The sequence below is a fragment of the Ostrea edulis genome, chromosome 4 (genome assembly GCF_947568905.1).
Source record: "Ostrea edulis chromosome 4, xbOstEdul1.1, whole genome shotgun sequence".
Lineage (NCBI taxonomy): Eukaryota > Metazoa > Mollusca > Bivalvia > Ostreida > Ostreidae > Ostrea > Ostrea edulis.
In genome coordinates, this window is record NC_079167.1 from 23,570,297 (window position 1) to 23,583,537 (window position 13,241).

A 13,241-nucleotide genomic window follows, 5' to 3' on the forward strand; every position below is an offset into this window, starting at 1 on the left:
GGCATTATTATCTATATCCAAAAACAACCCGAAGTTAGCACGCGGACAGAGCTGTATCAAAGCATCCTAATAGTCGTTCCTCCAATTATACATATCTTAAGCGGCTTTTTATAAGTACGTAAGCGACTAATCACGTGATACCCGACATTTGCGGCGGTGTAAATACAAAGTACAAATCAAAGAAATATGGTAAAACGATGTGCATGGGGCACTTGTAACAGTGATTCGCGCTACAAAGACAAGGAATATATGAGAGATGTTACTTTCTGGCCAATTCCTAAGCCCAAAACAAGATTACGCGAAACTTTAGTGTGGGTGAAAGCATGCAATAGGAAAAATTTCACTGTGAAAAACGTAAACAAACATGCCTACGTATGCAGCAAGCACTTTGTGGAAGGTCAGCCTACAGAGAAATATCCGTACCCGGTTATTGCAGGATCGTCATCCCAGGGAAAACCATTGAGAAAACCCCCAACTAAAAAGGCTAACAATCACGAAACCGCAACCACCACAAAGCTTTCCCGTAATGTTGATATCGAAACCGTTCCTACCCCGGCAGCATTTATTGTGATAGATGACGTAGAGGATATTGCAACTGATTCTTTTGATGATATTGGTAAGAATTATGGAGATATATGCAATATCCACACTTTAATTTTGATAAATGTGTTGAATCACACACATAGAACGAATATTGAAAGTACAGTATATTTTAGAGTTAGCTTTTTTTGTGATATGATCTCTTCAATGACAAACCTAATACCAATGTGTACGGATAAGATATAATCATTATTATATGAGGAAAAAACTCCACCATGACATGTCGAAAATTGTTTTGTGGTTTTTTTTCTCAAAAGGGAAGTCTGACCATCTCCCAGAGCATGGATATTCATCCAAGAAAGTAATGGTGGATCAAGCAGTGCAAACCACAATAAATAAAGAACATCTCTGTGATTATGATGATGATAATTTGATGAATGGAGGAAGCATGCGTAGACAATTCATTTTGAAGGATGTCATGAAAGATGACAACAGCTGCAAGTTTTATACTGGTAGTTCATTGTTAAACTTTACTATACCAATGGTTGCTTAGACAATCTAATATATGTGAAATATTTGCAAGATATCATTTCTACATCAATATAAATCCCTAGGTCAGAGTCATTTGAATCAAGATATCAGTTTACAATATATATATATATATATATCAAATCAGAGTGACGTTTCCAAATGAGTGAAATATTCTCGAGCAGGATGTTAAACAATATACAATCAATCAATCAGTAACATATTAGAGGTACTATCTTATTACTACTTGCACAATAAGTTCTGAATGTTACATATATCTACAGAGTTCTTTAATTGGTGACAAAACTCTTCAAATGTATTTAGTTTTATGTCAATTCATTCATTTTAGGTTTGTCCCTGGCAATGTTTGGGTTTCTCTTTGTGTTCCTTTCTAAGTCGGCAAAGAGTATGACATACTGGAGAGGCAGTGAGACAAGTAATGAAAGAAAACAGGTAACAGATTCTGGATTTTGTCTGAATACAGTAGTCAATCTTGCAGACAATGAACTATACAGTGATTTTATATATCATGTCCTAAATGTATATCCTAAAATGTAAAAAGCAGGTAACAGATCAGCATGAATTCTTTTTGCACTATAGGAAATGATTATAAATGAGATTATCCTAATTTAATGTATACTGACAGTAAAGGAGGAGATAATCTTAATGCTTCTGAGACTGTGAAGAGGTTATGACACCATTTCTCTCGGAAACATATTTGGAATATCTGACACTTTGGTAAGCAGAATTTTTGTAACATGGACTTCTTTGGTATCTAAGGAACTCGGATTCTTGATTTGCTGGCCAAGCAGAGAACAAGTAAGATTTAAACGTCCAGCATGTTTCAAACATTTTCCCAAAACACGTTGTATTATTGACTGTACAGAGTTTTTTGTGCAAAAGCCAAGTCTTCCATCATCACAAAGAATAACTTATTCTTCCTACAAACATCATAACACTTTCAAATGTTTAGTTGGAATAACACCAAGGGGTCATTTTCCTTTATATCCAACTTATTCACTGGCAGCATATCGGATAAGAAAATTGTTGAGCAATCTGGTTTCCTTGAGAATTTGGAATATGGAGATGACATTATGGCAGACAGAGGGTTCTTGATCAGGGGGGAGTTAGCTCTTAAAGGAGCGACATTAAACATTCCTCCATTTGCAATGGGAAAACAAATGTGTAGCGCAGCAACAACGAAAACAAGGAGAATTGCTCATGCAAGAATTCATGTTGAAAGAGCAATAGGTAGACTGAAAAACTTTGCCATTTTACAGGGTACCTTACCATTAAGAATGAAGACTCAGTTTGACAATGTAGTTAAAGTTTGTGGTATTCTTTGTAATCTAGACAAGCAACTTGTTAAATGAGTTGATGAGTATAATTTGTAATACTCAAATGTTTCTCTAAGTGATTACCTATCATAGATTTGTTGCATTGATATTTTAAAAATATTTAAGTTTATCCATTTAAGATAAACAAAATTATTGACTAAGAATCGAACTAATTTATCAAGTCAATATTGCTTGTATTTCGGTTATTGCATGTAGTACATGTACTAGGTTTTACTTTTACATTTAATCTTTCAAAATGACGCAAGCATTCCTTTACGCATGCTTCCCCCTTTTTTGCTTGAAACTTCCCAGTGGGTTGGTCACATGAAAATCCCCACCCACTCTCCCCAAATTTTGTATAGGTAAATTTCCTGCATGGTTAAGAGGACTTTTTCTGCTGCGGATTTTGCTTTAAATTTCAGATTCAGTATCATGACTTCTTAAAGGGACATGTTGAGGGTACATCATTGTGCGGAAAGAGACATTATGTTGAAGCTACATCATTGTGCGGGTCTGGCAGGATTTTGCTATCTAGAGAGCCATTCACTGTTGGATACTGTCATTTCCAGGTCCTTCGGTGGTGTGGTTTTCTACTCACTGAACATATGAAAATAATTAACAAACACCTGTATACATAAGATATTACAATTTCTAGAGATTTATTGACAATCCAATCTATTTCGGATGAAATAAATCAAATTTGTACATACAACTAAAATTACAATAAATGTGAAATGTCATAACCAGTCTTGCTTAATTTTTTCACTCAGGATATCTGAATACTCTCGTACAGATACCACTGACTCCATTCCAATCAAAATATTGAATTAGACCCCATTCTGGATTAAACAGCACTTTAAAACAATTTTTACAGGCTTCTAAAAAAAATTCAATATTCGGTAAAACATGCTTATAACAAACAAGCATACAACAAATTCATTCTTATTGTGAAGTGATATTTATTCTCCTCTGAGAGAGGAAAAAATGAAAATTGTATTGGATAAAACAAAGTTTGGTTATAAGAAACTGTTTTTCATTGACCCTTGAGGTTCGCTATATACCATGTTTTACTGTGGTTGACAATATTTTGTAATACAAACAGATAAATCCAGATAGTATACAATTTTACTATTCTACAAATGTAGTTTTGTTGCAATTGACAAACATAGTTTTAAGCAAAATATTCTTCAAGTACATTTCTAATTTTTCAATCATATCACTGAAATATTTTTCGTCATACACAATATCTTCAACAACATGGATTCCCTGTTTGGTATATATGACCAAGTCAGCAAATTGACAGTTATAGATACCCATTTGACCCTGTATTTGGGGATAGTAGTCTGAACTCTGAGTTAATTGTAAATTTCCATTAGAATTCATAACGCATCCTTTTAGAAGAGTCACTTCCTTCGGTAGCTTTTCCCTGTCACTATATGGACATTTTATTTCAATAATTTTTGTCTCACCGTGATGTTTGCATTTGCATGTTAACAGTCCATCAACACTGCAACCTAGGTAAGGTTTATCTTTGAATATGCGCAATCCAGGAAATTTAATATCCATGCCAATATGCTTCTTTCCTGCCACTCTCTTATACAAGTTCATTGCACATCTTTCTTTCTTTACACCCCATGCAAGGGAAGCTGATTTTGCATCACTATATGCACCCAATAACAGTTTCTTCAAGTAATTGGGATTTCTTTTATGAGCCACACAATCACACACCTTTTTAAAATTTGATGCAGTAATCATTCCTTTACGTGCTACATGCCAGTTGGAATTATCAGATTGTCCATATGTGTGCGACTCAACATACTGGATGTCTTCTTCACTGGCATGGATATTTTCTAGAAAGGTATCACATAAAGAATCTGGTACTTCATCAACAGACTGATAGTTTAGCTTTTTTTCATCAAGAAAATTCACTGATTTCTCACAAATGGACCACATGGCACACTGATCATCATTTGTTTTTCGTACATCCGACTCATCAAATTTACTTTCCAGCAAATCCAAAGCCTGTGTATTTGGGTCAATCTGTTATTTAAAAAAGGAATTTCAGAATATTCTTTGTTTTAAAATCATCTAAAATCTTATAGATTTTAGAATAATGAAGTAAAATACCACTGAATATACAAACAAAGTAAGTTTTACACATTCAATATCTTATGGTACTCATGTTCCTTATTAACATTAATTGGTACAGGTATACAACAGCGATACAGTGTTGAATTTTGCCATTTACTGAAAGAATACCTTTTGTAAAGATGCATAAAAAGAATCCAGTTTTTCATCATTCATTTCCTCAACAACAGCACGAGGATCAAACTCGTCGTTTGTGTAGTTATTATTGACATCTGCTGCAGCTGGATTCTGGTGATACCTATATATGACAAGATAAAATGGATTATAAACCAAAGTAAATGTGAAGAAATTCCTGAATTTAATCAGCCCCTTGTAAGATCTTTCATGAAGGAAATTGATATTGGAAGTTATAATCTATGATGCATAAAAATCTTACTTTATTCTGCGAGTCTAAGACCCCATTCCTTTTTTTAATTACATAATTTTTTAAATCATAAACTTAAGTTTTAATATTGCATCCACTGCAATGAAATCAAGTATTTACATCTGTACACTAGGTCTTACTTTGCCTTCATAATTTTTAATCTTTTAATTGGAACTGGACAATCATGATGTCTTGGTCTTTTGATCCATTTATTCTCCCCGTCAGTGGATGACTTCTCACCATACGCCTCTATTTCATACAGTACAGCTGCTATGTGCCTGCATGCACCATCAGCACTACAAACCACATTGAGAGTATGTATAAAGTTTTACATACCAATAATTTTTAATTTTTTTTTAAATCTTCTCCTTAAGAACCATTGGGCCAAAGAAGTACATTTGCACGAGAGCTTCCTGACATAGTGCAATTTCAAGTTTGTAAAATTCATGGTCTTCGGGGGTAAGATGGGGCCACAGAAGGGGATCAAAGTTTTTACATACAAATATATATGGAAAATTATTAAAAATCTTCTGAAGAATCACTGGGCCAGAAAAGTTTACATTTACATGAAAGCTTCCTGACATAGTGCAGATTCAAGTTTAGTAAAATCATGGCCCCCGGGAGTAGGTTGGGGCCATAATAGGGATCAAAATTTTATAAGCCGTTATATAGTAGGGAAAATCTTTAGATTTGAGCCAAGGTGACTCAGGTGAGCGATGTGGCCCATGGGCCTCTTGTTTTTTAAAGAATTCATCATGGTATTGGTTGTTTTCTAAATCTGAAGATTTTTTTTATTTCGTTGCTTAGGAACCACGTTCGTAATATGGGGAAAGAAATCGTGCCCTCAGCTGAATGATACGAAAACTCTGTATAGCGGTAAGATTGATCAAATGAGAAGTTAACGAAACAGTAGTTCGTGTAAAATCTTATTTCCTAACTAAACCGTGTTTATTTGATTAAAAGCGAGTATATGTATTTGTTTATGTTAACTTAATGACGTGCTTGAAAGTATATCTTCAAGTCTTGAAGAGGATATGACAAGATAAACGTGCAGAAGAATTGAGGTATAATAATGGAGACACCTGATGAAGGCATGTAAATTTTATACGTTGAATCATTTCACGCAGTGCTTCGATATTAAACGTCTTAGTAGTGTACGCCCAAGGTTTCCTTTCCTATTTTTTTTTCTGAAACAGCATCCTCCTGCCTCATGTCCAGCGATTATCGCTTTCCTCTCCAGCAATTATCGCTTTCCTCTCCAGCGATTATCGCTTTCCTCTCCAGCGATAACCGACATTTCTCCAGCGGATTAATTCAGTATTGCTTCCAGCAACAGTGTCCTATGAGAAGTGAGCGTTGGTTTCACTTACGAAATCTTCCGCAGCATGCCCCTCCGCAACACACAGCACGATCCTCCGTTATCATGATTGCCGCAACACGATCCTCCGTAACATGATTACCGCAACACGATCCTCCGTAACATGATTACCGCAACACGATCCTCCGTAATATGATTACCGCAACACGATCCTCTGTAACATGATTACCACGATCCTCTGTAACATGATTACCACATCACAATCCTCCGTTACATGATTACCACAATGTCATAATATCTGCAACACAATCCTCCGCAACACGATCCTCCGAAACATTATTATCGCAACATGATCCTCCGTAACATGATTAACACAATGTCATGATCTCTGCAACACAATCCTCCGAAACATTATTATCGCAACATGATCCTCCGTAACATGATTAACACAATGTCATGATCTCTGCAACACAATCCTCCGCAACACGATCCTCCGAAACATTATTATCGCAACATGATCCTCCGTAACATGATTAACACAATGTCATGATCTCTGCAACACAATCCTCCGCAACACGATCCTCCAAAACATTATTATCGCAACATGATCCTCCGTAACATGATTAACACAATGTCATGATCTCTGCAACACAATCCTCCGCAACACGATCCTCCTAAACATTATTATCGCAACACGATCCTCCGAAACATGATAACACAACACGATTCTCCCTAACATGATCCTTTGATCTTTTGGAGTTTAGAATGTCTCGACGGCGAATCATTTTTCTTGTGATGGTTGAATGCGATACTGTACGTATTTCCATCAGGATATATTACTCTTTATGGCCTCTATTTCTTTAACCCTGGAACTTACAGCAACCGCTACAATTCCTCTTAATATTAACGGCTTCTTGTCACTTCCTTTCTTTTATCTCGCCAGCCTGTGTAAATGCGTATTGTTGATTTTCTGTCTTCTCGCCAGCCTGTGTAAATGCGTATTGTTGATTTTCTGTCATCTCGCTAACCAGTGTAAATGCGTATTGTTGATTTTCTGTCATCTCGCCAGCCTGTGTAAATGCGTATTGTTGATTTTCTGTCATCTCGCTAACCAGTGTAAATGCGTATTGTTGATTTTCTGTCATCTCGCCAGCCTGTGTAAATGCGTATTGTTGATTTTCTGTCATCTCGCTAACCAGTGTAAATGCGTATTGTTGATTTTCTGTCATCTCGCCAGCCTGTGTAAATGCGTATTGTTGATTTTCTGTCATCTCGCTAACCAGTGTAAATGCGTATTGTTGATTTTCTGTCATCTCGCCAGCCTGTGTACATGCGTATTGTTGATTTTCTGTCTTCTTGATAACCAGTGTAAATGCGTATTGTTGGTTTAGGCAATATGAATCTACCTAAGCGGTGCATGGCGTATTTCGAATGGTGAAATGTATCGAACATCAAACAGTTGTAAAGGTAGTACTCTTTGCCATTATTCTTCCGTTCGGTGCTCAAAGTTTGCAATCGTCCTATCGTTAAGATAAGATGGAATTTTTTTTCTACTTTTTGACACATGAATTCATTGCCCTGCAGTGTTTGATACTAAGACACATCCGACTGACCTAGTCTACTAAATGATAGGTTTGATAATGCTGTTGAAGGAAAATTGCAATTTTCTGACGGTGATATATGACTCTGTTTATGTATGTCTCGCATCTGAAAAAGTGTGATGACCTATATATTTTATTTGATAATTTATCAGTTTTAACTCTAATAGATATAGATAAATACGTTTTTTTTAACTTGTATCAGATAAAACTGCGAGTTTGAAGTTACCTTAACAGTCAACAAGAACTGAATTGAAATAATTTCATCATATATGAACATAATGTTTAATAAATTTATATCTTTTTTTTTTTTTAAATTTCAATATTTTCATTTCAATATTCAAGTGGGACAACAATAACCCCTTACTACGGAAACCGTTAGGTGCCAGGGTATATAGAATTAATATAAATTTAACTGGCGGTCGCCACTTAATTTAAATGGCGGCTGCCACTTATTATCTGGTAACCGCCACTTAATTTATGTGGCGGCCGCCAATTAATTATATGTCGGCCGCCATATAAATTAACTGGCGGGTACCACATAAATTAACTGGTAGCCGTCATATGGCGGCCGCCACTCAATTTAAATCATTTATATGGCTGTCACCAGTTATTCAATTCCTCTCTTTCTCTCTCTCAAAATGTAAGGGGTGCAATCCCTCTCCAATGCTTAGTAATATGTATGTGATATACATGTATATATACAATTAAGAGCATTAAATTATTGTTTTTCGATTGCACTGTTAAATACGTAGAACCACGGGGCTGACCCTCCATTTTTTTTAACGTTCAATTTCTATTATTTTCACATGCAAACTAAATTATTTTCACTTGTGAAATAAGATTAATTGGCGGACTGGCCCCCATCCCACTCTTTTGGTGGTAGTAATGAATGGTAAAAATGTAATAATGAATGAACTGATCAATTCAAGGATGAACGGAACCCCCTCCCTCTAATTTAGGAATACGAAGTTTGGACAAAAGGGACATTTTAGGTTCCTTTTCTGCTTGTCAACAATTATAGAAGACAATTTCTTCTCCGACTGTCCCTGACTCCTTATACACTTTGAAAAACGATGCTGCGTGTTTCCATACTATTCTAAAGCTTTCCAAAATAATCACTCAGCGATACGAATTACATTGTTTTTGCAATTGGCAAATTAAGTGGCGGCCGCCAGTTAAATAAATTAATTCTATACCCTGGCACCTATCGGCTTCCGTAGCTTACTTTTTGGTTACTGGTAAAGTTATTTATGGTAACAGAGCAATTGGTAAAAGTTAGTGTCAATACTCAGTGGCGGATTTAGGGGGGGGGGGGGGGGGGCTCAGCCAGCGCCCCCCAAAATTTTCGAATTTAAGGTAAATCGTGGTATCTTGTTTAGAAAAATGTATTAAACGATATAAGAAGCAATAATTTCTTCCACCCCCGGAGAAATAAATGACAAAATCTTTTGATTTCTTGAATTACTTTGTTGGGAAAACTTAATTTTTTCCAAAAACCCTTAATATTTGCGTCATTTTATTAATTCACGTTATAAAAAATGATAGAAAATAATACAAATGACTAAATAGGAGACATATTTCAAGCCCTATAAAATCTGTAAAATCCAGGAGTTTCCGGGGGCTTCACCTCCTGGGCCCCCACCAGGGCTTCGTCCTAGACCCACTGCCTCATAAAGTGGCGCCCCCCGTAACCGCAATTCCTGGATCCGCCCCTGATACTAAAAAGATATAACGGCTGCCCTGTAAAGAAAGTCACGGGACGTGTTTCATCCAATAACACAGCGTCATTCCAAACTCCTCGTCGAGGCCATATTTAGATATCGTTTGTGAGTAAACGTACTCTGGCGGAAGTTTGAGCGTCATTCTAGTCCGAGGCAAAACAAATTTTAGGTGGTACTTAGCATATTTTTGACGGCTGCATGCCGTCCGGAACGTCTTTTTAATTGAATTTCTTTCTTAAACACTGTGCGATTAATTGGTTGGTTGTATATTCTTTTACGTCCCCCTTTCTCTCATATATAGACGTCACCACTGTCGGTAAAGGGCTGTAAAATTCACGCCTTACCCTATGCTCGGCGCTTACAGCCTTTGAGCAGGGGGGGGGGGGGGGTCTTTAACGTGCCACACCTTCTGTGACATGGGGCCTCGGTTTCTGCGGTCTCATCCGAAGGACCGCCCCATTTAGTCGCCTCTGATGACAAGCAAGGGATACTGAAGACCTATTCTAACCCGGATCCCTACATGGAAACATTATGATTTTTTACACTAACTGTAATAGTGTATTCACAAATGTTGCTGAAATGGCGATTTCGTAAAGCACAAGATGTCGAAAAGGTTCATTTGAAAATCACAATCAAGCCTTGGTGTTAAGGAATTTGTATGCTACAATATGGTGTGTATAGAGCTTGGTAGGTTCCCTTGGTGTATTACAAGATCATTATGAATTTAAAAATACTGACTTAAAGGGACTGATTCACGATTTTACCCAAAATTTTCACTTTTAATGATCAAAATCTACTGTCTAAAGTGTTGGAAAGATTTCAAATAAAATTAAGGTTATACATCATCACAGAAGCTAATTTTAGAGAGAGTTTATTATTTGTTTTGTAAACAAAGATTGTGGTATGCTATTGTTTACGAAATTTTCAAAAGAAATGGATATCGATCTAAGTTTATTATATCTTTCACATTTCAAGCATTTTGGGGGTAAAATGTGTCATCTAAAAGTTAAAATTTGTGACTGCAAAATTAAGATGAATTATATTACAAAATCAATGTTTCATTTGTTTGTTTGTTTACATAAAAAGACTCGAGTCATAATACATAATACAGATTTAAGGCTAAAATATTGCTTTCATTCTTGCATTCAGAAGGTCAAAATTTTGCATTAAATGAGTTATATTTTTAATGTTTAACATCAAAAATGAAAAACATTTTTATCAAAAATCGAATAATTACAATCTTGTTATGACTACACAGTTGAGAATAATGACAGCTGGACAATCTATATAAAGCATGGATTACATTTGTTAGGTTTAGGTAATTTTTGGATTTTTATACAATATTTGGAATGTTTAGCAAAATTATCGACACTTTGTAAATGACCTGTGTATCAGCGTCTTATTGGGAATATTTGTGTATATTTTAAAACTTTAAAAAACGACAAATCATGTTTATAAAAAAAAATACATCACCATATTTCGCCAATCTGCACACAATTTGTGCATAGAAAGGGATCGTCTAGCATAGACAAACAAGACAGTATCTGACATCCGGTTAATGAATCATTTAATCATGATAATAATCCGGTAGTGTTAATGAATAATAATTCTAAAAAAAATTATGATAATAAGGAATATCATTTTATTCCTGTTTACCCGTTCTATCAAGAATTAGAACAAAGTTTTATTTTTATTCAAGTTACAATAGTTATTAATATTTTTATTAAAATTTTAAAAGGAAGTCCGCCATTATGACGATGTAATATACCTCCTTAAATTGCCGAGTGACAAAGGTAAAAAACATACTGAACATGTGAAATAGATGTGTATGTCTTTTACACATCTGACATCAACACTCTATATACATGTATATGATAGAATCTAAATATTGTATCAATGACTATAAATCAAGATAAATTTTGTTAATGTGTAGGACCAGCTCAGTTTTGACCTAAGTTTCATTTCCCCTTATAGAGTGAGCTTGTCTATCTTGAAGGCCGTTAGTTATGAAGATAAAGATCTAGAAATATTTTGCATTACTCATATTATCATTCAAAATTCATAAACAGGTGCCGAGCTATTAGGTGCCGAATTCACAAATTGCCGAGTTTATCTGGTGCCGAGTTGATTAGTGTACCTTTTATATAACATTGCTATTAAACCTTGCAATTGGGTACAAAAGTATCCCCTAACGACGAATTTCTTCCTGTATCTACATTTTATCTGTTATTTTGTAGAAGACCACGGATTATTGGGTTGTTCTTTTTTGAAAAAACAAAACTTGAATCATAGTACCTTCTAATGTGAAAATAAAGAACCGCGATCAATATCATAACTCTTATAAGAAATACAAAATTAAAAGTTGGACAAAAACAGAGTGAAACACGGATCAGGTGTCTGGGAAGCCGCCGTGAGCCAGCCCTATATCTTGATCAGGTAAATTTAACGCAGTAATCCATAGTCAAAATCATTGTATAAAGAAAGGTCTAACGAAACTTAAATAAGAAAAACATTTTTATTATTCCATTTCAAGCATTAATTCAAATTGAAAATAGTAGTAAAGCAACACATACTAAACAAGAGGTTTTTTTTTTTTTACATGGGTATTATAATACATGATAAACATTGACCCCAAGGTGAGGTAGTTAACATTCTGTCCATCCCAGATGAGTTAGTTTTCACAATGTCAATCCCAGATATGAGTTCGTTTTCACAATGTCAATCCCAAATATGAGTTCGTTTTCACAATGTCAATCCCAAATATGAGGTCGTTTTCACTATGTCAATCCCAAATATGATGTAGTTTTCACATTGGGAATATGCGGTGTTTGGACACCAGAAGTTAATTAATGTACGGATATTCCTTCAGGTAGCTTTTGAGGGGCCTAGGGATGGGTAACTTATCCATGCTGTTCAATACTTTTGTCTTGCTCAGGGTTTTCGGTAGATTTCTGTTTATTGACAAACGACACAGATGTCTTAGACCCGAGACGCAATTCAGCTTGGGTTTCTGCAATACTATCGGCAAGTCACTTTTCCCCGAGTTTTCTAGCCATCTACCTGCATTACTTTTCCCCATCTGTGTCATACGAGCGTAGAAGTCCACCAAACCAACTGCACTGTCGAATGTCGGCATCTTTGCACGAATATTTTCGTTACAGTCCATCTGAAACTTGCCTTTGTGGTAAAGAATCCTCGCACTGGTAGCATCCCTACCTGTTTTGACACTTAGAGAATATAAATACCTAGAATCGGAGCTGTCCCTGATTAGAAAAGTCCCTTCTGGTTCCTTCTGTAGTAAACGTACTGCGTCCATACGTGTGAAATGTTCGTAATACCACCCTGTCTGTGCTAACGAATTTGCTGTTCCGATCTGGATAGTCATGTCTTTTGCACAATAATAGGCCGGGTCTCTCACGATCTTACTTTGTTTTGACCTGCTCGGGCCATCCTGAGACTGGTCGTTCATAACAATATTCATCTTCATTAACAATTTTTACGTCCCTTTGTCTGATTCTAACGCTGAGTGGATTTACAGAGCATGTGTTTTGTAAATGGCTTCTCGGGCGATATTTAAAGATCTAATTTTTTTGGTTAACGCCCACAAAATCCAGTTCTCTTGAGATTGATCATATGATACCTGTCAATCAATAAGAAGATGATAGCCCCTAATTAGATGACGTG

The 13,241-nt window shown here is 35.8% G+C and overlaps 3 protein-coding genes across 4 annotated transcripts; 1 reads left to right on the forward strand and 2 right to left on the reverse strand.

The window, feature by feature from the left end:
• Positions 1–6: 6 nt before the first annotated feature.
• Positions 7–3,148, forward strand: LOC125671371 (uncharacterized). 2 transcript variants are annotated; one of them, XM_056162290.1, is made up of 4 exons: positions 7–616; positions 858–1,052; positions 1,418–1,521; positions 1,687–3,148. In XM_056162290.1, the coding sequence occupies exons 1-4, from the start codon at positions 187–189 to the stop codon at positions 1,699–1,701; spliced, it is 744 nt and encodes a 247-aa protein (XP_056018265.1). In that variant the 5' UTR covers positions 7–186; the 3' UTR covers positions 1,702–3,148. The 2 variants fall into 2 exon arrangements, with proteins under 2 accessions (XP_056018265.1, XP_056018266.1); XM_056162291.1 differs by having other exon boundaries at positions 1,715–3,148.
• LOC125671373 (uncharacterized) lies at positions 3,037–4,832 on the reverse strand. Its single transcript, XM_056162288.1, has 2 exons — positions 4,665–4,832; positions 3,037–4,445 (listed from the first exon to the last, which is right to left on the reverse strand). The coding sequence occupies exons 1-2, from the start codon at positions 4,707–4,709 to the stop codon at positions 3,534–3,536; spliced, it is 957 nt and encodes a 318-aa protein (XP_056018263.1). The 5' UTR covers positions 4,710–4,832; the 3' UTR covers positions 3,037–3,533.
• Positions 4,833–12,333: 7,501 nt separating this feature from the next.
• Positions 12,334–13,038, reverse strand: LOC125671372 (suppressor of cytokine signaling 2-like). Its single transcript, XM_048907026.2, has one exon. The coding sequence runs from the start codon at positions 13,036–13,038 to the stop codon at positions 12,400–12,402; it is 639 nt and encodes a 212-aa protein (XP_048762983.2). The 3' UTR covers positions 12,334–12,399.
• Positions 13,039–13,241: the final 203 nt, after the last annotated feature.

What these genes read in the sequence shown, in the direction of transcription:
- LOC125671371 (XM_056162290.1), top strand. Translation starts at nt 187, where the DNA reads ATGGTAAAACGATGTGCATGGGGCACTTGTAACAGTGATTCGCGCTAC. An exon ending in TGATTCTTTTGATGATATTG is followed by an intron (nt 617 to 857) that starts GTAAGAATTATG and finishes TTTTCTCAAAAG; the next exon opens with GGAAGTCTGACCATCTCCCA. An exon ending in CAGCTGCAAGTTTTATACTG is followed by an intron (nt 1,053 to 1,417) that starts GTAGTTCATTGT and finishes CATTCATTTTAG; the next exon opens with GTTTGTCCCTGGCAATGTTT.
- LOC125671373 (XM_056162288.1), bottom strand. Translation starts at nt 4,709, where the DNA reads ATGAATGATGAAAAACTGGATTCTTTTTATGCATCTTTACAAAAG. An exon ending in TTTATGCATCTTTACAAAAG is followed by an intron (nt 4,446 to 4,664) that starts GTATTCTTTCAG and finishes TTTAAATAACAG; the next exon opens with ATTGACCCAAATACACAGGC.
- LOC125671372 (XM_048907026.2), bottom strand. Translation starts at nt 13,038, where the DNA reads ATGAATATTGTTATGAACGACCAGTCTCAGGATGGCCCGAGCAGGTCA.